At 37.5% G+C, this 26,203-nt stretch overlaps 1 protein-coding gene across 5 annotated transcripts in view; it reads right to left on the bottom strand.

The window, feature by feature from the left end:
- Positions 1–1,714: 1,714 nt before the first annotated feature.
- LOC105278602 (E3 ubiquitin-protein ligase LRSAM1) overlaps positions 1,715–26,203 on the bottom strand; it is a 141,656-nt gene continuing 117,167 nt past the window's right edge. For 4 of the 5 annotated variants that reach the window (XM_026968612.1, XM_026968613.1, XM_026968614.1 and 1 more), the window contains 4 exons: positions 11,461–11,586; positions 4,837–5,031; positions 3,236–3,451; positions 1,850–1,975 (listed from right to left, as the gene is read on the bottom strand). In XM_026968612.1, coding sequence (XP_026824413.1) covers positions 1,850–1,975; positions 3,236–3,451; positions 4,837–5,031; positions 11,461–11,586 — 663 coding nt within the window. Of the gene's footprint in view, positions 1,976–3,235; positions 3,452–4,836; positions 5,032–11,460; positions 11,587–26,203 lie in introns of all 5 variants that reach the window. The other variant, XM_026968611.1, reaches the window with a different exon arrangement.

The following is a 26,203-nucleotide window of genomic DNA, read 5'->3' as shown; positions in this document are numbered from 1 at the left end:
AAATTTTTTAAATCAGCAATTTCCCGGACGTTGGATGGGCCGGTATGGCCCGATACGGTGGCCTGCAAGATCTCCAGATCTCAATCCACTGGACTTTTTCTTGTGGGGCTACTGCAAGGAAGTCATTTACAGGCAGCTTCCCGAGACCATCGAAGAATTAAATGACAAACTTCACCATGCCATTTTCTCAATCGAGGACGAAGTCCTGGAGAAAACGCAAGAAAATTTATTGAGACGCATGAGAGCGTGCATCACAATGGACGGCGGACACTTTGAACACTTGCTGTAAAAAGAAGTGTTCTAAAATAATTAATCTGCCCTTTTCAGGGCAACCAAATATTATAGTAATCTGCCCTTTTCAGGGCAACTAAATATTTTATTTTCGAGGAACATTCTCTTCGAGTTCGCAAATTATTTTTAAAAAATCGACACGTTACAGGCAGACATTATCTACTATTCACTTGGCAGTACGAATGTTTCGAAGCATTCCCCTGCCGGTTATCATAGTATCTAATTTATCGATCGGATTTACAGTATCGATAAGTCAGCCTTGATTGACGAATTCATGCAGTTTACTATAAAAACATAACCTGATTGTTGTTATCGAGTTATCTCCGCGTCGGGTTACGTGCGTTGTGTACGCGTTTTTCTTCGAATAATTTTCAATCGCCGAATAATTAACCGGTAGTGATTAACAGTGATGAACCGATAGAGGCATTCGTAAATGCCTCATTCCATCGATCAGGTGTGTGAATAAATCCGTGAAAGTGTTGATACGCGATACAATTTATAAAAGACGTGTCCAGAAAATTTCTGATCGATTACTGTGATTGTGCGTAATGTGTATTTCTTTCTTTGAATAATTTTCAGTCGCCGAATGATTTATCGGTAGCGACTAGTAATAATAAATCGATAGATTCGTTTATCACTCAAGTGCGTCAGTAAATCCGAGTGCGTATCGATACGTGATGACAATTTATGACAGAAAAAAACTTCTGGCTTATTACTCGGTGTGGATTTGTGGATGGAAACGTGAGGTGCGATCTGAGTCACGGTGAAATTATTCATCCGTCAAGCTACAATTCGTCAAGTATGAGAACATCGAATCTGTACAGGTGAGTGAGTGAATGAGAAGAGAGAGAGAGAGAGAGAGAGTGTGTGTGTGTGTGTGTGTGTGTGTGATGTATCACATGCATGTATTTAGTAGGTATCGTGTGTGCAGCGATCAGCTGAGCGCCCCGCGTAAGCGTCGCGGTAAATCGCGTCGCGCGCCGCCCCTGTCTGCCTCTTATACTCGGCCCGTTACTCGTTAACTATTTCCTTTAATAATTCAAAAAGTAAACTTCGGACAAAATTTTCGTAGAGGAAAATTCGTCTCAGAATTACTTCCAGAATACGTCTTTGCAAGGACGCGTGGTTGTTCTGAATCACCCTGTAGATATAATACCAATTTTATCGAAAAGTACATATTTTATATCAGTATTTATGTTGCTTGTGATGTTATATTGGCATTTCTAGAAATTGTCTTTTTTCATATATATAAAACAGGAAAGTATCGATATTTAAACGATATTTTTAATATCAATATTTTTAATACTGATTTCAGTCCTGATTTTCTATATCACTAAAATATTGCATACATAAATGCCAATATAATAACAATATTCATGACCATTATCACATACAGTGATAAATACTATTATTATGCGCTATATATTTGTTTCCCGCTTTATTGTGCGAATAGTTTATTAATAAATTTGAGTGATTACACAGACCAAAAAAATAACATATTTTAATGTTCTTGAAGAAGAATAATTTGCGAATAAGACGAATGAGTAAGATTTATGAATTAAGGTTTTACAACACGAACTTTTTGCGTTATTGGACTTCTGCACATTGGACAGCCTGCAAAAACTTTATCCGAGCAAGAAGAGCAACAACAGAGATGTCCACAAGGTAGAAAAATTATCTCACACTGCAAAAAGAGATAATAATATTAAAATACATATAATAATAGCACAATAAAATAAGTATACATATGTGAATACGTATGTAAATAAATAAATGCAGAATATAAATAAAATATATAACATCAAGAATTAGTTCTTGGAAACTCCTTATACAGGGTGTCTGATATCTGAGTGACCAAACGAAAAGTGATGGTAGAGTAGGTCAAACTGAGAAGAAAAGTCCTCTACCATTTTGCAAAATTCGCAATAGTTATTAAGTAATAAGCAAAAATGTCTCGGCGAATGAGCGAACGAGAAACGGTAGACTGGACGCGTTGAGCGACGAGCGGCACGCGACATATGACACCGCGTCGAAAAAGTATAAATGTGTATGTACGTATGCAGTTGCGTAAAGTTCTTGTGTTTCCGAGTTTGACGGCGACAATAATATTTACTGCTCAAAAGTACACAAATGTGATAGTTCATCGGCTAGCGAAGAAAAATGCGTATGCACGCAGCTCGGATTTTATAAGTAGTGATTTCACGGATATGAATGATATCCTACAAAACGTATCAAAAAATGTGCAATGTGCGTACATTGTATTTAAAATATCGACACAAAGCTGCATAAGTGCGTCATCGCATTTAAAAGGAAAAGAATTGTAAGTCTTCGATGAAAAAACCTCGGTACTAGTATGTGTAATACGGAAATGCATTCCTTTTGCGGTATGTATTATACTCTTCGTGCAAAATAAATTACTACTTCATCTAGGTGTGCAACATCTTTCAGTTCTTGCATTGAGTAATGAGAGTGGATTAGGCCTATCGGGGAAACCCCTATAAAAAAACGCACCAAACTATCTACCGCAAGGTGATATAGAAATGATAGCGCATCATTTTCCTATCACCGAAAAACGAAGTGACAATACTTTTTCGGTGCGATGTCATATGGTGCGTGCCGCTCGCTGCTCGAATCTATTGTTTCTCGTTCGCTCATTCGCCGAGACAGTTTTGCTTATTACTTAATAACTGTTGCGAATTTTGCAAAATGGTAGAGGACTTTTCTTCTCAGTTTAATCTACTCTACCATCACTTTTCGTTTGGTCACTCAGATATCAGACACCCTATATAGTATATGTATATAGTACATGTATGTATATAGCAATACCATAGAACTTGAAAATTTGCATACGTGCATGTGTGCGCGTGCTTTCATGTGTGCATGTGTATGTATATGCGTGTATGTAAGCGCACATCTTCTGAGAATTAGAAAAAAATATATTTACTTGTAAATCAAAGCAGATTACACATTCGGTCATATCAATATTCTGAACAAGATTATAATCTTGACTGGTCGATGCTTCTTCGGGAGGTGCGGAAGGTATTGTAGATTCTTCGGGAGGTGCAGAAGGTATTCTTGATTCGTTCAGTTTTAGTTCCATTACATAATTCTCAACCGCCAACATTATGGCGGCACGATCTTTATCGCAATTTATGCCAATCTGTAAGATGTAAAACAATAATAATAAAGACATACAATAAATTTCACAATAACTAAACTAAGATTTCGTAGAAAGAAGATTCAAGATTATTTCTAAAAATTCGAAAATCTAATAATTTGCAGAGATCCTACTACACTTCATTTGTATTAAATTTCTAAATTCAGAAATTCGAAAATATGTACAAGTTTACAAGTATGAAAATACGTACATTAAATTTTACAGATAGCAATATACGGTAAAATTTCTAATCTTTTTATTAGATGTGTGAAGTAATTCGTAACATTTATTTGTAAAACTAAAACTTAATTAAACAAAATATATTATATAAGCTTAATTTTCTCAAAATATTCTACATTACTTTCTAATAGTTTCTGTCATCTTTTACTCAGTAAGCAAAATGCGAGCAGTATGCCAGCAGATTTCCATAAAACTTGTTGGCAAATTGGCATCCGTTATGTCCGCATTCGGCTTATAATCTCCAATTCAGCACTGAAATTGATCAGCAGTTGTTGATAATGTGCTGTTGTAAGTTTTATTACCTAGTAAAAACTTATAATACACAATGTCTTTCGTGTCTATCAAACGCACAAGATCTTCTTGACGTTTGACTTGGCAATTAACGTAGATGGTTGTCCGGAATTGAATGACTTTTTCGTTTCGGTTTATCATATAGAATCTATTTTTCATCACCCCTGATAATTTGATATAAACAATCCTTTTGCTTAAACCACGATAATAAAGATAAAGCCTTATTATAATGCTGTACTTTGTTAGTGACACTAAGTTCATGCGGAATCTATCGGCTTTCACTTGAATTTTACCTAACTACTTCAATATAAAAAACAGCTTATTGGATTATTCCCAATTGTTCGGCAAGCTTTTTCAGTTTATGCCGGATTTTCTTTGAGTTACTGCTCTTCCGTTCTTCTGAGCATGGCTCATCATTAAGATCGAAATTACTTTGTCTGATACTTCTGATATAATTTTTTACAAGTTGTATGACACCACGTCTTTGCCAAAATGCGAAAATTCATGGACATGACTTTAGCACTCTTCTTTTTAGTTAGAAGATAAAAAAATTCAATGCTTAATATGAGGTTTATGGGAGTCAGCACATACAATACTAAGTTATGTTCATAATTATAAAATGTCCTTTAAACATAATGTCAGCTTTTTAAGACCATAAAATGGTGGGAAAATATTTAAATTTCAAATAGCTGTCAAAAGCTATTAGTCAAATTAGATGCCAAAAAAACTGCGAATTAATTCACACACCTAATATTATATGTATACACCTAACATTATTATAAATAAGTTTATTAAAAATTAACTTTTAACTTTTTTATTATTTTTTATAGAATTAAGATTTTTAAATAATTGCATACATTTTTTAACTGCTCGTTGGTGATATTCGGCAGCAAAGATGGCAACGTCGACAGAAATGGAAGACAATGTAAAACTCCTGCTATGGCCATATGACGAACTAATGTAGGTTTTAACATTTCCAGCATTCCTTGCGGTCGAGTTTCCATTAAAGATTGATACTGCATCAACCAAAACAAACTATCCCGTCTCGTATCCTAAAAATATTATTTTATTAAGTTATTTATATTATCTTATATTATTTTAATGTCACATACGCACGTAGTTATATACAGGGTATCCCACATAAAGTGTCCAATCATTCTCCTGCAGATAGATCTCGTTGATGATGATTAGTTGCTATAGCGCCATGTCAGGGGCACATAGTGCCAGAGTTAAGGATCTCCACTGCTCTCTAGATCTCATTAAGCTGAATTACAAAGTCCTATATCATTTTGCAATTAACCACGTAAAATTTTGAGATATTAAAAAAAAGATTAGCGAGTTAGTACAAATGAGAGCGAGGCTATCGGTAGGAGGGCCGCGCGCTCGTTGTTGGTTACGGCGCAGTGAGGCAGCGGTGCCAGAAAGCGTGCTTTGTAGCATGCGGTGGGGATGGAGTGGGAATGGTCTCGTGAATCGTCGCACGCTTTCTGGCCTCACCCATTCCACTCACATCAGTGATATCAGCAAGCGTGCGAGGATTCGTGAGACCATTCCCACTCCATCCCCACTGCATGCTACAAAGCACGCTTTTTGGCACCGTTGCCTCACTGCGCCGTAACCAACAACGAGTGCACGGCCCTCCTACCGATAGCCTTACTGCACGAGCCGCGCTCTCATTAGTACTGACTCGCAAATGTTCTTTTATTAATATTTCAAAATTTTACGTGGTTAATTGCAAAATGATATAGGACTTTTTAATTCAGCTTAACCAGATCTACCTGCAGGAGAGTGATTGGATACTTTTTGTAGGACACCCAGTATATATATACAGGGTGTTTCAGAGCGACCGTATCAGTCTCTTTCTTCGAAAAATATGCATTTTCATGAAAAATGTTTTATACAAAAGTTGTAGGGTTTTAAGTGGTGCATTACGTAGTAGTATTGGTATGACCTTGAATGGCATTGTTAAAGATACATGAAGGTCACCTTCAATTTCTTAAATGGAACTCCCCTCTTTTTATTGCATATTCTGATTTCCCGTCGAAAAGTAAGTAACTTTTGTTCGAAACATTTTTTTAAAAACGCCCTCCTTATCCAGAAAACTTAGGTTCAACCTTTGGCGGGCCAATGATAATAACTCGCTTTATAACAGACACTGAAGTTGTTTGTTAGTATTTTACTGTTTACCGTCAGCATTAGCATTACGTAGTAGTATTGGTATGAATGACCTTGAATGACGTTGTTACAGTTACGTGAAGGTCACCTTCACTTTCTTAAGAAAGTGTTTCAAACAAAAGTTGTAAGGTTTTAAAAAGCGCATTCAGTGGCAATATGAGTGTGACCATGGGTAGTGTTACCAAGCTCAGACCAAGGTCACCTTAATTTTTAAATGAAAACTCCTATTTTTTATTATATTATCTTTTTCTACTAATTAATTTGGACAACTTTTGTCTGAAACATTTTTTTTTCTGTTTTTAATTTTTTTTATTTTTCTGTTTTAATTTTTTAATTTTTCTGTTTTAAATTTTGTTATTCTTTTGATTTAATTTTCTGTGTTTCTATGTTTTTAAGTAATTTTGAGTTAATGATAACATGTGCGATTCAAAAAATGTTCAAGACACAAAAATTGATTGCAGTGGGCGCAACTAATAAAAACTGTTTTCTCACATCGACAAGAAATTGCGAATGTTCTTTTATAATTAAAGCAAATTTCTTAAGAAAGTGAAGGTGACCTTCACGTAACTGTAACAACGTCATTCAAGGTCATTCATACCAATACTACTACGTAATGCTAATGCTGACGGTAAACAGTAAAATACTAACAAACAACTTCAGTGTCTGTTATAAAGCGAGTTATTATCATTGGCCCGCCAAAGGTTGAACCTAAGTTTTCTGGATAAGGAGGGCGTTTTAAAAAAAAATGTTTCGAGCAAAAGTTACTTACTTTTCGACGGGAAATTAGAATATGCAATAAAAAAAAGGGGAGTTCCATTTAAGAAATTGAAGGTGACCTTCATGTATCTTTAACAATGCCATTCAAGGTCATACCAATACTACTACGTAATGCGTCACGTAAAACCCTACAACTTTTCTATAAAACATTTTTCATGCAAATGCATATTTTTCGAAGAAAGAGCCTGATACGGTCGCTCTGAAACACCCTTTATATACAGGGTGAGCCATTTTAGACAGTCCAGTTGAATATGTCGAAAACCGAGTCCGATAGAACAAAATGTTTTAGATGAAATTTGTAGGGTTCCGAGAGGGTCAAAAGGTGGTGATCTTGTGATTTTACCAAGGTCATTTTTCGAAAACATATGAAGGTCAACTTTGGTTTTTTAAATGGAAACTAGTATTTTTTATTGCATATTTGAAAAGATTATCGAATTTTGCATAAGAAATATTTGTGACTTGTGTGAGCTATGTCTAACAGTTTAGAAGTTATTCAGGCATGATGAATTTTTTCCATTACATTCTACCACAAATAACGCGGGCGCGGATGTTTGTGTTTGTCCATTCTTAGCGATACCCAGGATCAACGACGAGGACGAATTACCCATTTTATTGGAAAATGTTGATTTAGATACCAGACAACGACTCTGGTATCAGCACGATGGCGCGCCACCACATTATGCACATTAAGTACGTGCATATTTAAATCATGCATTTTCCAATCGATGGATAGGTCGAAATGGACCGATATTATGGCCACCACGATCGCCAGATTTAACGTCTCCTAATTTTTTTTATGGGGCTTCATTAAAAATTGCGTTTATACTCGACCAGCAACCGCGAGAGATGACATGAAAAACAGAATACGTACTGTTTGCTATAACATTTCACGTGAAGTCTTATTGCGCACTATTGATAGTTTTAAAATGCGAGTTAATCTATGTGCGAGAAGAGGAGATGTCTTTGAACATCTATTGAACAGTTAGTTCTATATCTAATCGTGAGAGGCAAGGGGACTCACGGTAATCAAGCACCCCAATGGGATCAGATATCCATCACATCCTCGTCGTTGATCCTGGGTATCGCTAAGAATGGACAAACACAAACATCCGTGCCCGCGTTATTTGTGGTAGAATTTAATGAAAAAAATTCATCATACCTGAATAACTTCTAAACTGTTAGACATATCTCACACAAGTCATAAATATTTTTTATGCAAACTTCGATAATCTTTTCAAATATGCAATAAAAAATACTAGTTTCCATTTAAAAAACCAAAGGTGACTTTCATATGTCTTCGAAAAATGACCTTGGTAAAATCACAAGGTCACCACCTTTTGACCCCCTCAGAACCCTATAAATTTCATCTAAAACATTTTGTTCTATCGGACTCGGTTTTCGACATAATCAACTGAACTGTTTAAAATGGCTCACCCTGTATATATATATACAGGGTGTCCCACTTAAACTTTCGCGCTTGAATATCTCGACACCACGGCAATTTCGGGAAAAATATTTCAGACAAAAGTTGCAGGGTTGCCATTCAATGGTGGTAACAGATTGGTCATTCGGGATCATTTTTAAGGTTAGTTGAAAGTCAAGTCCAATTTTTTAAACGGAAACCCATACTTTTTATTGCATGTTCTAATTCTCCGTCGAAAAGTAAGTAACTTTTGATCGAAACATTTTTTTAAACGCCCTTCTTATCCCGAAAACTCAGGTTCAATCTTTAGCGGACCAATGATAATAACTCGCTTTATAACAGACACTGAAGTTTTTTTTTAGTATTTTACTGTTTACCGTCAGCATTAGCGTTACCCAGTGTGCACTACGTAGAGATTGCTCCTCCACGCATGATCCTAAATGTTCATGATCCCAAAGGAATATTATGAATATCAGTTTTTCGACTCGTGTTATAAACTTTAAAAGGAAGTTTTTAGTGGTGCACACTAATGCTATTATCCAGTGGGCTGCTTTATGGCACTTTTGACTCTACTTTAAAAAATATTTCTATGCAAAGGTATAAATGGTCAACATTTTCTCCAACTTGGGCATAGCTTTTTGATTAAATGCTGGAATCTCATTACTCGTCGGTTCAGGCAGAAGAATTCAAAAAATCTTTACTTTGATTTGTGATGCACACTGGGTAACGTTAATGCTGACGATAAACAGTAAAATACTAAAAAAAAACTTCAGTGTCTGTTATAAAGCGAGTTATTATCATTGATCCGCCAAAGGGTAAACCTGAGTGTTCAGGATAAGGAGGGCGTTTTTAAAAATGTTTCGGACAAAAGTTACTTATTTTTCGACGCAGAATTAGAATTTGCAATAAAAAGTATGGGTTTCTGTTTAAAAAATTAGACTTGACCTTCAAATGACCTTAAAAATGATCCCGAATGATCAATCTGTTACCGCCACTGAATGGCCCCCTTTCAACCCTGCAACTTTTGTCTGAAATAATTTTCCCGAAATTGCCGTGGTTTTGAGATATTCAAGCACGAAAGGTAAAGTGGGACACCCTGTATATACAGGGTATTTCACATAAAAGTAAAAACCTTTTGCCCACAGGTAGATCACGTCAGATTGAATTAAAAAGTCCTGTACCATTTTGCGATTTGCGCAATAGTTAACTAGTTATTAATTATTAAAAATTGCTGTATTAGTCCGGCCCACCGCCGAATGCAAACGCGCGGCGAGATGTGATCTATATACATTCACTCCCAAAAAAAGCGGTACACTAAAATTTAGGGAAAAATTTACCAATCTTCAAATGATCATAACTTGGTAAATAATGAAGATAAAAATATGTTCAAAAATGCAAAATGAAGCTTCAAGTATCCACTTTAAGAATATTTGAATGGCAATTATGGTCGGTCATTTGATTCAAAATGGCGGATGACAAAATGAGAGGATACAAAAGTGATAACCGAAAGTCCGAGTTTGTGACGGTGCATGGCGTGAATTAGATATCGCAGCCTAATGGGACCAAATGCAAATGAAAATATAGTGTTATCTTTAAAATGCTTTTTACCGAGCTCGATGCGATCATTTTTCGCTGAGTTGTGCAACTTTAAAAAAGAAACACTGTTAAGTAAATTTGGAGTATCTCAACAAAAAATTATCGCATCGAGCTTTGTAAAAAAGCGTTTTGCACGCGCGCGCGCGCACACACACACACACACACCACAAGGAGGGCTTGGAGTCTTAAATTACTGTGGAACTGATGAACCACGGGGTCCTCATCCTTGTGACACACACACACACACACACACACACACCACAAGGAGGGTTTGGAGTCTTAAATTACTGTGGAACTGACGAACCACGGGGTCCTCATCCTTGTGATACACACACACACACACCTACATACACCTACACCCACACACGCACACACCACAAGGAGGGTTTGGAGTATAAAGAATAATGAACGCAGCAGTTGGATTTATAAAAGAACTAAACGAACCGCAGGGATTTCTAATTCCTTAGGCCTTGCTGAATCGACGATATTGCAAATTCGAAATTGAATATCTCGGTACCTAACTATCCTAGCACAAAATTTCAAAAACGGTTTTAAAGCTTTGAAACCCTACTTTTCGCAATTTAAATCGAAATTGTGCACGACGAGTTTTTTAAAATGGCGGAAAGGGAGAGCATGCGAAATTGATAAATGAAGATTCGAGTTTGCGATGGCACATGGTGTAAAGTAGGTATTGCAGCCCAATGGGACTAAATGCATATAAAAGTATAGAGTTTTATCTTTAAAATGCTTTTTTACAAAGCTCGATGCGATAATTTTTTGTTGAGATACTCCAAATTTACTTAACAGTGTTTCTTTTTTAAAGTTGCACAACTCAGCGAAAAATGATCGCATCGAGCTCGGTAAAAAGCATTTTAAAGATAACACTATATTTTCATTTGCATTTGGTCCCATTAGGCTGCGATATCTAATTCACGCCATGCACCGTCACAAACTCGGACTTTCGGTTATCACTTTTGTATCCTCTCATTTTGTCATCCGCCATTTTGAATCAAATGACCGACCATAATTGCCATTCAAATATTCTTAAAGTGGATACTTGAAGCTTCATTTTGCATTTTTGAACATATTTTTATCTTCATTATTTACCAAGTTATGATCATTTGAAGGTTGGTAAATTTTTCCCTAAATTTTAGTGTACCGCTTTTTTTGGGAGTGTGTATGTGGCATAGCGATCGAGGTTGCTAGGTGCGCCGGAAGTTGTTTATCACAAGTGACAATGGTTAGGCAAAAGCGGCGCGCCTAGCAATCTCGATCGCTAGGCGGTCGCATCTCGCCGCGCGCTTGCATTCGGCGGTGGGCCGGACTAATACAGCGATTTTTAATGATTACTAACTCGTTAACTATTGCGTAAATTGCAAAATGGTACAGGACTTTTTAATTCAATTTGACGTGATCTACCTGTAGGCGAAAGGTTTTTACCCTTATGTGAAACACCCTATATACATATATATCATTGAAACTTAAGATAAAAAATAACAAATATAATTACAGAATCATATCGTTGTTGCTCTATTGTGTTAATCGTCTTTAGTAATTGATCTCTTCTAATCTTCTGCTGTTCCAATAGGTCAAGTAGAATAGCTGTCAAGGCCACTCGTCTGTCAGCAATTTCATTCTTAGAAAAAGAAAAAGTATGAATGAATGTATGTTTCTGCGCGCACGCACGCAAGAAAGGATGAAGAATAATAGAATTGAATAGATGATTTTTTATGTAAAACATGTGTACATAATAAAATATTCATATAAAGCTGGAGTTTGAAGAAAATTTGTCATTTATTTCGACTAATTGAAACATAAAGGTCATTTAACAAATAAAGAAACAAGCAGTTATAGTTTAAAAACGGTTTATTTTGTTTATTAATACAACCATTTACCTACTTTTCAACATAATTCCTTTCATAGTTAACTTATGTCTCATTACTGTTACGTCCAGACGTACAACCCACTTTCACGTGTGAACGTGAGTCGAGCCGACTAATTTACCTGAAAGAAGGTCAACGGCCGGGAGCCGCTCTTACGCTTCTTAAAGGTAGAGGTCTGCTCGTTGGTCCTTTTTATTGTAAGGGAAGTACCCTATTACAAGGGATAGGACCTCGTGCGATTAGAGAAAGGGAAAAGGTGAAATAATTTAAACGAAAGTTAAAATTTAATAATAACTGAAAGTAAATTTATTTAAAAAAAACAAGGATTTGAAAATTATTCAATTTCGCAATTAAATGACCATTAGAAAATAAAACAATTCGTTTTGGAAGGAGAGTAATAACAACTGATTAAAAGGAAATAACTGAACATGACACATTAATAAATGGTTTCGAAATCAATAAAATAATAAAACTGAAATAATTAATAACAAATATAATATGATAAAATTAAAAGCGGATTGATGCGATTGAACGGATGATTATGATACGATTTGGTATGAATAAAATCTATTCTGGCTGGCTCTCTTCATGCTCCGCCCTTCGGGTTGAAACCGGAGGAATGTCAGATGTCGGACTCGGAAGAAACGGTGGAAGGTGAGAGAACAATGGAAAGTTGGCTGGAGATAAACTCTGGTGAGGAAGATCAGTGAATGTTTCAATGTCTTCCAATGGAATCGGAAAGGGTGACCGTGAGACAAAACGCACGGGGGAATGCTGGGTTAATTCTTCAAGAGGAATGGGTGAATAGGAAGGTGAGGATGTTAGAGGTGGGAGAGGGAAAACATCTGGATCACTCAAGAGAGACTCTAACTCTTTTAAAAATCCTTCGACCTCCTCATCGGTGATCACCTCTGGAGTCAATTGAGGAACCGCTGGTCGATGCGACGTGATGTTAATTTCACAGGATGTCACTATAGGAACTAAAGGGTAAAAGAGTGTAATTAAGGGAGAAAGCAAAGGAAGAGGCAAATAAAAAAAATGACAACCAGTTGCAAATACTAAAAAAATTTTAAAAAGGAAAAAGAAATCAACCAAAAGGCTTATTTTTATATTGTCCAGTGACAGAATCGGAAGATGAACTGCAGAAGATACTCCTGCAACTGAAGGTGGAACAAAGAGTGCAAGGCGCTGATGGATATTCTTAGATCCGGATCGTACTGGCCTATGTTTTAAAATTATGTGGTATTGCTCGGAATTTAAATTGCGACAAAAAGTCTGGCTGACTGGAACGAAAGCTATTAAGTGCCTCGGGCGTTTTCACTGCCCTTTTTATAATATATGAAAAATCGTGTAGGAGAGGATTCCTCGGGACCATTCGGAAAGGGAAATGTCCTTATTAGCTAATGGGAAAACGCCCGTAGTTAGGTAACGGGAGGAGACGTGTAGCTAAATATCGAGGGGCCACCTTTGGACTTTGATCGACAGGCGAGAGCAGGAGACAAGAGCGTAATCATGATTAATGATCGGTACGGTGATGAAATGCACGTGTTCACGGCCAAGGTGAGCCAACGGTCGTTGTGATAAGATGGACGATGCGCTAGCGTTCAGGGTTGCTGCTTGAGGATGTTTATCTAACGATCACGCGATGGGCACATGTACTGCGTGTCTTACGGTCCTCGCGAGGTTTCTGCTTGGTACCGTGTCAAATATAATAAAAAAATAAAATTTGATTGATATTGTGCAGCAACCGTTTTGGCTCAATAACGCGTGAATAGTCAATAGCATGCGGAAAATATTAAGACGGATGTAATTCTATTATCTGTTTCTTACGAAAGCAAGGGACCGTGGAGTTTGGACGTAACATTACACTTTTCTTATTATAGCAGGTGTGCTCGCCGCGACGATTTTCATGGGCGTTGATTGAGCCTGAGAGATGCCAGTAGCGCACCGACGGGCGCGCAGAGAAGATTTGTGCGTGGGAGATCGAAATCGGGCAGAATGCACAGCGGTTGAGAAGCGATGGACAGTACTGGCCTTTAAACAATATTTTATTCACAGTTACAATTATCTACAAATAGCGCAACGCTCGACGGAGCCTCGTGTAGCTCGCGGCTTGAGCGCCGAATATTTCAAAGGCGCCGAATCGGACTATCTTGATGCAAACGACGAACGATCTTGACGGACGGACTATCTTGAAATGAAATGACGATATATCGCCGCGTATGATCCTCGGAGATATACAGACTTTTTCGTTTAGCTCGGCCTGTTAATGCTCGAGTTGGTACCACGTGGCGATCGCGATTGAGCAATGGCGCGATGTCACGTAACGTGGCGATTTCTGAGAAGAGAAGTCTCGCGTGACTTCGTCTGACTACATTGGGCTCGATTGCTCTGATTTGTTCGGACCCTTTTTCCTTGCACGAAGGAGTCACGTTTGGGTACTCAATTCTACTGCTAACCAATATCAAAACTGAACGATCGCGAGGGAATATCGTAAGCAGGTGACTGGCCATGTGCAGAGCTGAAGCACTGGACGATAAGTTAACTGACAATGAGAACAGTAGCCGGAAACTAAGAACTGGGATAGGAACCGGACGCGGAGTTTACGACGCCAGTCAATCGCTTTCAGTGTTTTTTCTATTGAAATAAATATAAACAAAAAGGGGCTTGGGAGTCGCGCCCATCTTGCCCTGAATGTTTACATACAAAGTACTCTATTTTACTATAAAAAAAGAACTTAACAGTATACTTTGCGAAACGTAACTACTTAAACCTAAGTACATAGTACTCTAACCTAGTTACATATATTGTTTGTGTTATACTAGTTAACTTAACTTAAATTACATTACAAGAATTATTTAATACATAACAAAGCAAAAAACACTCTCAATAAGAAACTTTCATATTCTAATGTTAATACTATCAATAAAGTGAGCGATAGCTACTAAACTAGGTGGAGACATCATACAGGGTGTCCTATTTTAAAGGATTCACTCAAATTTCTTAGAAACACTGCGTTAAATCGAAAAATGTTTCAGACAAAAGTTGTTTGGTTTGAAGGGGGACATAAGATGGTGCCATTGGTTTGACCTCGAATGGTCGTTTGAAGGTCACGTAAAGGGCACTTCTAATTTTTTAAATTAAAATCCCAACTTTTTATTGCAGATTCTGATTTTCCATCAAAAAGTAAGTAACTTTTGTTCGAAACATTTTTTAAAACGCCCTCCTTATCCCGAAAACTCAGGTTCAACCTTTGACGGACCAATGATAACTTACTTTATAATAGACATTGAAGTTTTTTCTTTAGTTTTTTACTGTTTACCGTCAGCATTAGCATTGCCCAGTGTGCACCACGTGGAGGTTGGAACTGATCGGATTTGATCTTAATTTTTCGCGGCTGTTCAAATTGAAGTGTGCGCGATGCGCGGGGCCCCTTCGACCTACCGTCACTAAACGCGGGAAAATTCTGCACAAGGATAGGATAAATACAACCCTTCGTAGCGCCGAAACTACGCCACCCTCGACATTTTGCAAGAGAAACTATCGTCTTGGAATGACGTCAGGAATCTACCCTGAACCGGTGATTCGGTAAATCTGGGACACCCTGTATATAATACCAAATTTAGAAATAGAGAAAAATAATAATCAAGAACCAATCCCCACCAGCGAAAAGTACGACCGGACGGGTGGAGGGGCCAAGTGGTCTTAGCGAAATGTCACGAAATGATATACGAACCATAAAGCTCACAAACTTTTCAATCCTCTTTGACGCCTGTGCTCAGCCGAAGCACTCGATAGGCTAAATATATCTGGGGTTAACGGCTAAAATCACTTAGGGAAGATCGCTCCAGATCTGAAAAAGCGGAGCGGCACTTGGGAGACGTCACTCGCTGACGGCAATAAAATAATCCACCGAATCTAAATACTGAGAAATTCTGCCATACATGGGCAGCCGCGAACCAGATACGTGATATAAATAGATTTAGACTAATGAAAACGTAAACGTGGATTGTTATATGTAGGGTCGAAGGAGGGGTCATCACAAGTGCCGCACTTTAATTCACGAAAACAAAACCATAAATCCATCAGATATCACGGTAATTTTAGAAGCAACAAACGCTGCTTCATTAGAAACAAATTTTTCGTATTTCCTTCTTTTCTCGGAACCAGAATAACCCCCTTCTAAGTTCTTTTAGCCCTATATAAAGGGAACAATTTGGCCAGAGTGCGTCTTTGGTCTTTGAGTATTGAGCATTACGTTTGAGCATTGTTTCATTATATTACGCACAAAAGGTTTCGTTCCTATGATCGGGACGTCGCGTTAAAAAAGTAGAGTCAGTGATAGTCTCCACGCCAAGACTCTCTGGTCCGGTTGGCTCCCTCATCCAAGCCATCGAAGTTCTCCATCCAAAGAGCAGCACCGAAGAAAGTAAGCCAAAATTCGCATGTTAATTTTATTTTTCTCCCCTTCAACCGTTTCGTGGCTTTTTATTTTTTTTCATATTACCGAACAAAGTTTATTCCGTTTTCCCGTTTTAAGTGGCCCATATAAATCGCGGACGGAGTAGTTCCCCGGCAGAAATAGTGTCGACCGAGCAAAGGGCACCCTTCTCCGAACCGGCAGCAACCGAACAACCGGGGAAACCCAACAGCCCAGTACGATCCCCTTGTTGCGATTCTACCGAGCGGCTATCACCACTTTTGATTAACATATCTTCTCCTTCTTCTTCAACACACGCGAATCCACCTTCTTCACCCCGCTACTCCCCTCTTTCCCTCCCCGAATTGTCTCCTCGATGGTACTCCTATTCCCTCCCAGGAGCTCGAGCAGTATCTTAACTCGGCCATCCCTTCCCCAATTCCCGAAGTGTGTCCGGAACCACTCATTCCCCCTCCACCTCCAGTCCCTGAAAACGCCGAGTTTTCCGAGCTACCTATCCCTACCATTTCCGCGTTAAGGGAATTTTCCCAGGGCACTTTCCAATTATTATTTGAATATTTCCTCGATTTTTTCCCCACCTACTCTTTTCCCCTTCCGCCTCACACCGTAATCTGTGGACCCGAATCTATCAACGTACCTGCCCTCAGGGACGCACTCAGGAACGCTGGTCCTAATACATTCGTTCCTTTTATCACCAGTAACCGTGTCCATCCCATGCTTATCCTCACATCCTACGTTCGAGAGTTCTTATTTAATTTTAATTAAACACTCCGAAATTTAACCTGTCTAGATAATTTAATATAAATTTATACCGATTTATAAATATGGAATCGATACCTTCAAATTAACCAAAATTATAGTTTTAATTTCCGTTACTCATTAGAATTATAATGCCATTTTGAGATCCAATTCCAAATTTTCATTTTTTAATTGTATTTTTGCAAATTATCTATTTCATGTAAGTCATCAATGTATCGAAAGCTTGCGAATTATAATGCTGATTGTAATCCAATTCCAAATTTTCATTGTTTAATTGTATTTTTGCAAATTATTTATTTCATTTAAGTCATCAATGTATCTGGTTCAAATATAATATGTTAATTTCTTAAGAGAAAAAAGAGAATTTAATTCATTTTACTACCCTCGTTTCACTCTCTTTCCTCGACAGGTCCTATCCCTGGTAATAGGGATTCATTCCCCTTACCTAAAAGGGACCAACGAGTTGACCGTTTCGACTATTAGGGTAGATCGACCTTGGTCGTTGACCCAAACATCGAAGCGTATCGATCAGCTCGAACTCGAGATTCTGCGGCTGAGTGCCAACGAACCTCGAGCGGCGTCTGGTTGCGCCCTTTCTTGAGCTCACGGAGTTCTGGACGTAACACTATCAACGCTATCAATGCCATCTATATGGCTCATTCGTTCCTAGCATCCTACTTGAAATTATCTATATTCCAACAGAAACAATTCCCTAAACTTGACTTCGGCTTCAGGGGAGTCCTTTAACATATCCTCTTCACGGTATAAGTATATCCAGTATCGACACTGAACTCCTTCAGCGGTATCCAATTTTCAGTGCATATACGTTGATTTGTCCTACCAGGAATATGGCTTCCATGGATGACATAAGATCAAGGTTAGTAAATATTTTATGTACATATGTTTATTTGTGTTATGTATTATATCAATAATTCTGTAATAATTTGTTACATAATAGCAACAAAATGATTAGAGGTGGGTATAGTCGTGCCATGGATAAATGTCCAAATATTTCGGGACGAATACCTGGATTAAGCTTTTTTAAAATTCGATTTTACTTTTCACTTTCTTTCATAAAAATGAATTAATTTTATAAAAGAGATATATGAATGATGTTAAAATGTAACGTTTTATCATTTATAAAAACATTTTGAAACGATTTAAATTCTACTTTTTCTTTCATTAAATGTAATACAATTTCATCTACAAATTTCATTTAATTTCACAAATCAAGCTTTTTTAGAGATACATTTTGTAGGGACATATTTTTTAGATTCATAATTGCACATTTTTTAAATTTTGACACATTTTATAGATTTACAATTGTACATTTATATAATAAAATATTTTTGTAATGAAATAACATGATCGAGCAGTAAACTATTTATAAGGAAATAAATCATTTTGTGGCTTAATTTAAGCGCCTATCCTATCCTCAACATGGTGGTAAGTCATGTGACCAGGGACCCACTACAACAAAGGAATTGACGCTCAGTGTCGATACTGGATATACTTATACTGTGTCCCCTTCCAAAAAAGATACAAATGGAATAAACAAAAGTGATTGATACGATAACTGCCTAAAAGGAGGACCATCGCCCGATCAAATAAGATGAAAGGAATTATTTTATGATAACAGTCAGCAATAAAGAACTTAGGAACTAAACTTCTATCGGGTTCTCATATAAATTATCAAACTCTTCTAATAAAGAAATTAATGGATGGTTTTCAAATGACAATACTTTCGAGATATAGTTTTTACTTACACAGTGTGGCTAAAAAGTTTTAGGACTGATGTAATAGAAACGGTGTAAGTGGCGCTATCTGTATGCGACAAACGAAAGCATGTAGTCCAAAGCCTTCTGAATACAGTTGCCAAGTTGCACCAATTTCCGTTGAGTGTTCGCCGAGATACTACGTTTTGCGTGTCGTGTGTTATTTGCGGTTGTCATAACGCACCGTCTCACAAGCAGCAGTAATTCGCCAGTTTTTAGCGATAAAAACTGTTACTGCTACACCATTCACCGTATTCGCCGGATTTGGCACTGGCGGATTACTTTTTGTTTCCAAAGTTGAAATTAAAGCTAAAAGGACAATTCGATGATATCAAGACGATCCAAGATAACGTAACGAGGGAGTTACGAAGCATTTCAGCAACAGATTTCCAGTATGCTCTGGAGCGAATGGCGGAGGGTGCCGAGCGATGTATAACTTTACAAGGGTCATATATAGAATAATTAATAATAAAATTTTTTATCATACTTTCTGTTTTGTTTATGAGCTGAGTCCTAAAACTTTTTAGCCACACTGTGTAAAAATGTAATTCTGGTTGATAGAGGTGCTTTCTTAGCTTCAGCTAAGATGATATTAGTAGGAGTAGGACGTTGATAACCGAAAGCTAATCTAAGAGATTCAAATTGAATTCTATTCAACTTATCCTGTAAATACTTAGGTAATTGATACCAGATGAAAGAGGCATATTCGATCCTTGATCGTATAAGAGCCCTATAAATGAGAAGGAGTAAATTGGAGCAAGCCCCCCAGCAAGTAGTGCGAAGGAAGCCTAACACTCTCATAGATTTATACATACGTAGAATTACAAATAGATTCAATATGGCTGTTCCATTTTAAATCATTCTGAAACACTACTCCCAGGAATCTGATGGATTTTTGAGAGTGGATAGATGTGCCCTGAAGCGGAGGGTTTTCACAGTTTTCCGAGTCGAAGTACTATTGCTAAAAACGCATAACGAGGATTTATTAGGAGTCAAGTTAAGACCAAGGTCATTAAACCACAATGCAATCGCATTGACTCCACCTTCCAGTCGATTAACAGCCTCATTAGGGTCCTTATTTACGGAAATTAGATAAACATCATCAAACTGGAGAATCTGTACATCTTGAACTTCAGAAACTTTACTTTCGAGATCTGCCACATAGAAGGAGAATAAAGAAGGGCTGAATACATTACCCTGTGGAAGGCCTTTGTGAACTATCCTGATTTCAGTAAGTGTACCAAAAGTAAACGTAACAAATTCTCCTATGAGTCACATTATAAATAAACGCAAGAGCGTTAGAAGGAAGACCTATATCCTTGAGTTTATCAATCAGAATGTTAACACATTATCGTAAGCACTCTGAATGTCCAAAAACAAAGCTGCAGTTGATTTATGGTCCTCAAAACTTAAAGAAATTTTTCAGTGGAAATATGCTAAATTATCACGAGACTTACCATTACAAAAACCATATTGAGAATCAGGATTCTTTTATTTTTTGCCAAACATACAGTAGCCGCCAAAAATATATCAACTTTTAGTTTTTTGAGAATAACTTTTTTCAAAGTTATTCGATTAGTCTAAGACGTTTACTGATTCACACTAGGAAAGTACGAATTCGGTTGCACATTGATGGTTTGAGTTGCATACACTATAGCTAATTATAGGAGCAATGTTTATTTTGATCTGATTTCAACAAAAATCAACACCGGACTTTAAAGTAATATAACAAGTTAGATGTGGCGAGTAAAATAAAACTATGAATAGGGCAAGTGGATAGGATCTAGTACTTGGTGGGAAAATCCTTAGAGTCAATTACAGCCTGGCATCTACGGAGCATGGAGTCAACGAGTGCGTCGATGGTCGACTGGGGGATGCGGCTCCAGGCGTCGGCCAGCTGAGCGAACTTCTCGTCAGCATTCTTCGCCGTCCTGCATCCTCTCGAAGGTATCCCACAGCGGTTCGATAACGTTCAAGTCGAGAGACTGGCTGGGCCATTCGAGTAGACTGATCCGACGGCGGCGGAACCAGTCTAGCACTTCTTTCGAGCGCTGCTTCGGGTCATTGTCTTGCTGGAAGACGAACGTTCGATCCATGGAGCCAAGGGCAAAGGGACGCATGGTCTTCTCCAGGATGTCCTTATACTGGTAGCGATCCATGGTGCCCTGAATGCGTCGCAGTGGGCTTGCCATGCTTCATGGTGGGGGTCTGGTACTTGGGATCGTATCTTGAGCCCACGGGATGCCTTACAAACCTCACACCGTCGGATCCGAATAAGTTTTACTTACTCTCATCCGACCAGAGCACCTGGGATTATACTCAGTACGAGTCCACCCCACATGTGCTTTCGCTCACGCAACTCGCCGCGCCCGATTCTTCGCGTTGATGAACGGCTTCTTAGCGGGACGAGGTCCGTCCAGCCTGCTGCAGACGACGCTGGATGGTCCGAATGGAGGGAACGGGGCACGAGATAGTTGATATGAGGGCTGATATGGCAGAGGCAGAACGGCGAGGGTCGTCGCGGGAAGCACGGACTATATTGCAGTCGATGAGACGGTTAGTAATACGAGGTCTCCCGGACTGCTTTTTGACGATGGCGTCTCCACGGATTCGGAAACGGTGGAGGGCACGAGATATAGCGGATTTGGAGACGTTAAACTGAGCCGCGAGCTGGTCGAGGGTGCGGCCTTGCTGACGACCTCGGGCGATGCCATCGAGCTGCTGCAGAGTGAGATTGCGACTGCCACGCGTCTTACCCATACTGAACGACATTTCGTGTAAAGAAGGAAGTGAAACAATAAGGGAAAACAAGAATAAAAATGAAAATTATGTAAAACGTAAAACGCGGTTTTTCGTCGATATAATGAAATTCTCCATATCGTCGATCTTACCTTTGGAAAATCTCTTCAATTACCACACACAACACCACTTGGTATGAGATAACTACAAGCCAAGTGTCATCAAATTAGGTTAGGTTATAAGGAGGTTATGTTTAGAAAACCAAAAGTTGATACATTTTTGGCGGCTACTGTACTTTAAATTAGATTGTCTATTAAGTGTGCTACAAAAATTAAAAAACTATTCTTATCTTTTTGAGCCTAACTCTGACCTTAGCCTCCGCTTGTTTACATTTAATGAAATTATCTTTGGTAAAAGAGTACTTTAGTTTTTTTCTAGCCGCTTTCCTTAATCTAATTAGTCTTACGCAATCACTATTCCACCACAGAATAGAGTTATTATTTTTACTTTTATAATTATTATTATTGTAATTCCCAATATCGTTATTTTTATGCTTAATTTTATATTTTATTAAGGGGATCCTGAAGTCGTCTATAATATCGATAAAATTTGTGAACACTAATCTTTTTATTGATTGCATAGAATGAAAAATCCTTTGTCACGATTAAAGTATAGGCAGTAATGAATACGGGACCAATGGAGTTTATGTGAAAAACGAGAAAAAGTTTTAAAATTAAATTTTCTTCCCGGCTTATTGTCTGACTACAACAATTTTACATTTCGTATGTACAACATAGGGTGGCTCCCAACTTAGAACAGGATGAAGGAATATGAGGATGTTTTTAGAAGTAAATTTATAAGCGTAGTAAAAAAGATGAGTGTTTATAAAAATTTAGTAACTATGCGTATACGTGAAGTCGTGACGAAGAATAAAACGAGCACAAGATTAGTTGTTCGATGTTCCGAGAGCTGCAATCAGTTTATGCCGCTGGCAACATACACTACAAGCAAGCGAGCGTGTACACCAAAGGGCAGATATGCTGTCCGTATATCCGTGTGTCGCACACATAACGATCGGGTCGATAAGTTAGAGATTTTCTAAGGTAGAGCCTGTCGGTAGAGAGATGGCGCGAGAAGAGTATGGAGCGCGCAGATGGTGGGAGTCGCGGCGATCTGCTATCCTCTACGCAAGACGTGAAACCGAGAGAGAAAGATTACGCGACGTGCTTCGCTTAATGCTGTCCCAAAGTATGTGTGAAAACACAAATAAACACGTTATCACACGCTCTCACCGCCTATACGTGAGGCTTATGCGTGTCACGCTATTTCGCGCGTTCTTCAACAAAATTAGTCTAACAAATTAGAATAACATACTGAAATATTTATTGAAATTATTAATATCGCTCATTTGCTGCAACAATGACATAACTCAAAACTTGTGATTTTTCAGGAGACACGATTTAAAGTTTTGAATTGTTATAACGTTGAACGAGAATTTTAAAATACCGTATTGGCATAATTGAATAAAGTAACGTAACATAATAGAAAGAAAAAAACTATTATAATGGATTGAATGAATTGCTACTGGATTCGGTAAAAGTTCAGAAAAGGAGAACCCCCTCCAATGACTTTGACCTTGACATATGTTGTCAAGGTCACCCTCCTGAGTGACCTTCAAGAGGTTTTAGTTATCGCTCGTTGTTTGTTAAAAAGTTATTAACAAAATAAGTTCAGTTGTTTTGTATGGATTTCCGACTTTTCACACGAAGTAAGGACTTGAATTTGACATATATTACAAAAGTCACTTCCCCAAGTAGCACGCAGAAGGTTTCACCCGTCGCTCGTTGTTTGTTAAGAAGTTATTAACAAAAGAAGAACAAAGTAAGAAAGAAAAATAATAAATATTTCAGATTCATATACTTTATTCAGCAATATTATTATTAATAGAATAAATTAGCAGAAACGCAACCTAACCTAACCTAACCTTGGTGGAGGAGGAGCGAAGCGTATGTGTTCTGGGCTCCAGTTTCGGAAAATAGAACCGGATTAGGTTAGGTCAGGTTAGGTTAGGTTAAAGCAGAGAATACTTTGTATTTAACTTTTTGTGCTGTTAGTTAAAATGAAGAATAATTTGTACTTATATTAAAAGAAACTATTCTATATATTAATGATTCACTGCTTTAATGACTTTCCTACCTTCGGTCATATACACATTCGTTGTTTCTGGCTTTTCATATTCAAAATAAGTACTATATATATATACCCAGCATATACTTTTCAAATTTATTAAATCGTTGAAAATCTTTGAATATGCTGGGAAAGTGTATGCTTAGGTGTAGTGCTTCGACATATGTAGATCTCCATATATTACGTCTTAACTACTTAATTTTAACTCGCACATTTTTCAAATTTCTCTTGTTTATAACTTTTTAATGAACAACGAGCGACGGCTAAAACCTCTTGAACGTCACTCAGGAGGGTGACCTTGACAACATATGTCAAGGTCAAGATCATTGAAGGGGGCTCCCCTTTTCTGAACTTTTACCCTGGATTCTCCTATAACCCGAAAACAACCCTTCTTTAGACTTATGACATTCTTGTTAAAAATAGCTTTTAGAATACGACATATGTAAAAATATGATGTTCTTGTTAGGAAAAAAAGCATATTTGGCAATCTTTCTCCCTGTATTAATAACTCAATAAAAGCGATTTTTGAGTTATGTCATTGCAGCAAATGAGCGATATATGAATTATATATTATTAATATTTTAAAATATTCCCTCAAATTATATTAAATAATATTCTCTCAAATATATTTATTTTAACTACTTAAATATATAATATATACTATATGTTTACGCGAGCGTTACTCTGTAACCGTACGGTTAATATATTGAAGTTAGAATAATCTCACAAAAATTACCTTTTTTGAAAAAGGGGAAAAAAGGCGCCAAATATACGCACCAGTCGCAACCAACCAAATAAAAATCAATCTATTACAAATGTCGTATATACATAAAATTAACCAAGTAAAAATTAACTTCTTAAAACAATGTCGTGTATAAACCTATAAAAACTATAATATCGGAAAATGGTGCCAAGTACAACTTTACCAGTCACAACTAACCAAATAAAACTTAATCTCTTAAAAACATTTCATACAGGGTGTCCCATGGGAAGTTGCTGAAAGTAAACGATTGGTTCTCCCCTCCATGACTTCAGAAAGGGTCTTACGGTTAACGGTCGTTCATCTGAGTGTCCGCAGTTTTATTCTGGTTGTGGTAGATGCAAGTCCGTGCGCGTCAAAATGAGTAATCTGACGACGGAAGAAAAGATTTATCTTGTCGAGTGCTTCTTTTCCAGAGGAAAAGTTTATAGCAATGCTTACAGGGGGTTTCGTACTAAATACAGAACACATAAAGTTAAGAGCGAAAACACGCTGAAAAGGTTAGAATTTATTATTTCTTTAAACGTATGCGTTACGTCACTCCATTTTTGGCAATAAATCTGCATTAAAATAATGTTTTGTGTTATTTTTATCAGAATTATCGATAATTTTATGCAGTATGGAACTATCTAAGACCGTAGACATGATCTGCCAGATCCTTCTGTGTCTGTAGCTGCAGAAGGAAACATTGAAGATATTAAGAAGTATTTTGAAGAGAATCCAAATTCTTCCATTCGGAAAGCTGCTCAAGCTCTTGAAATATCCAAAACAACGTTACACAGGATTTTAAAACATTTCCTGAAAATGCATCCCTATAAAATAACATCGCATCAATTGCTAACCAAACGCGCTATGACGAAACGTGTGGAATTCTGCAAGACGATAAATGGAATGTTTGAAGATGGAGAACTTGATGCAAAATTGATAATTTACACGGACGAAGCACATTTCTGGCTAAATGGTTATGTTAATAAACAAAATTATAGATTTTGGGGGTCGGAAAATCCCAACGTTTCCCTGGCTAAACCTTTACATCCACAAAAAATAACAGCATGGGCTGCGATCTCGGTAAAAGGAATTTATCTGCAATTCTTCAAATCAACAGTCACTGGTGAAAGTTACAAGCAGCTTCTCGAAACACAATTCTTCCCTCATACAAAAAAAAGAGGCCTGGTCAGAGGATTTTATTTCATGCAGGATGGAGCGACACCACATCGAACCCAGGAGGTCTTCGAAACAATCCATAAAGTTTATGGCAATCGAATCATCGGTCTGGGATACCCCAAATTTACCCAGGGGGGGCTAGAATGGCCACTGTACTCGCCGGATTTAAATCCATGTGACTTCTTTCTTTGGGGATACATTAAGGACCATTGTTATGCCGGAAATCCAGAAACAGTGTCAGATTTAGTAGTAGCTATTAAAAAGGTCGTCAGCAACATTAAAGACATGTTAGAAAAAGTTTTCACAAGTTTTCGTAAAAGAATTGATTTTTGTACAAATTCAGATGGTGCACACTTTGAAAATATTTATCATTAGCTTACTTGATTATTAGCATATTTTTCATTAATAAAATAAACTGATATACAAACATTTTGCTAAATTTTATTTATACCCATTAAAAACTGCAGACTTTCCTCTTTCCAACGCACTTTTTGTTTTTTCAGTAACTGCATACGTTTAAAAATGACAGCTGATTAGTTTCAGCA

The sequence above is a fragment of the Ooceraea biroi genome, chromosome 3 (genome assembly GCF_003672135.1).
Source record: "Ooceraea biroi isolate clonal line C1 chromosome 3, Obir_v5.4, whole genome shotgun sequence".
NCBI lineage: Eukaryota > Metazoa > Arthropoda > Insecta > Hymenoptera > Formicidae > Ooceraea > Ooceraea biroi.
This window is presented reverse-complemented; position numbering and strand designations above follow the sequence as displayed.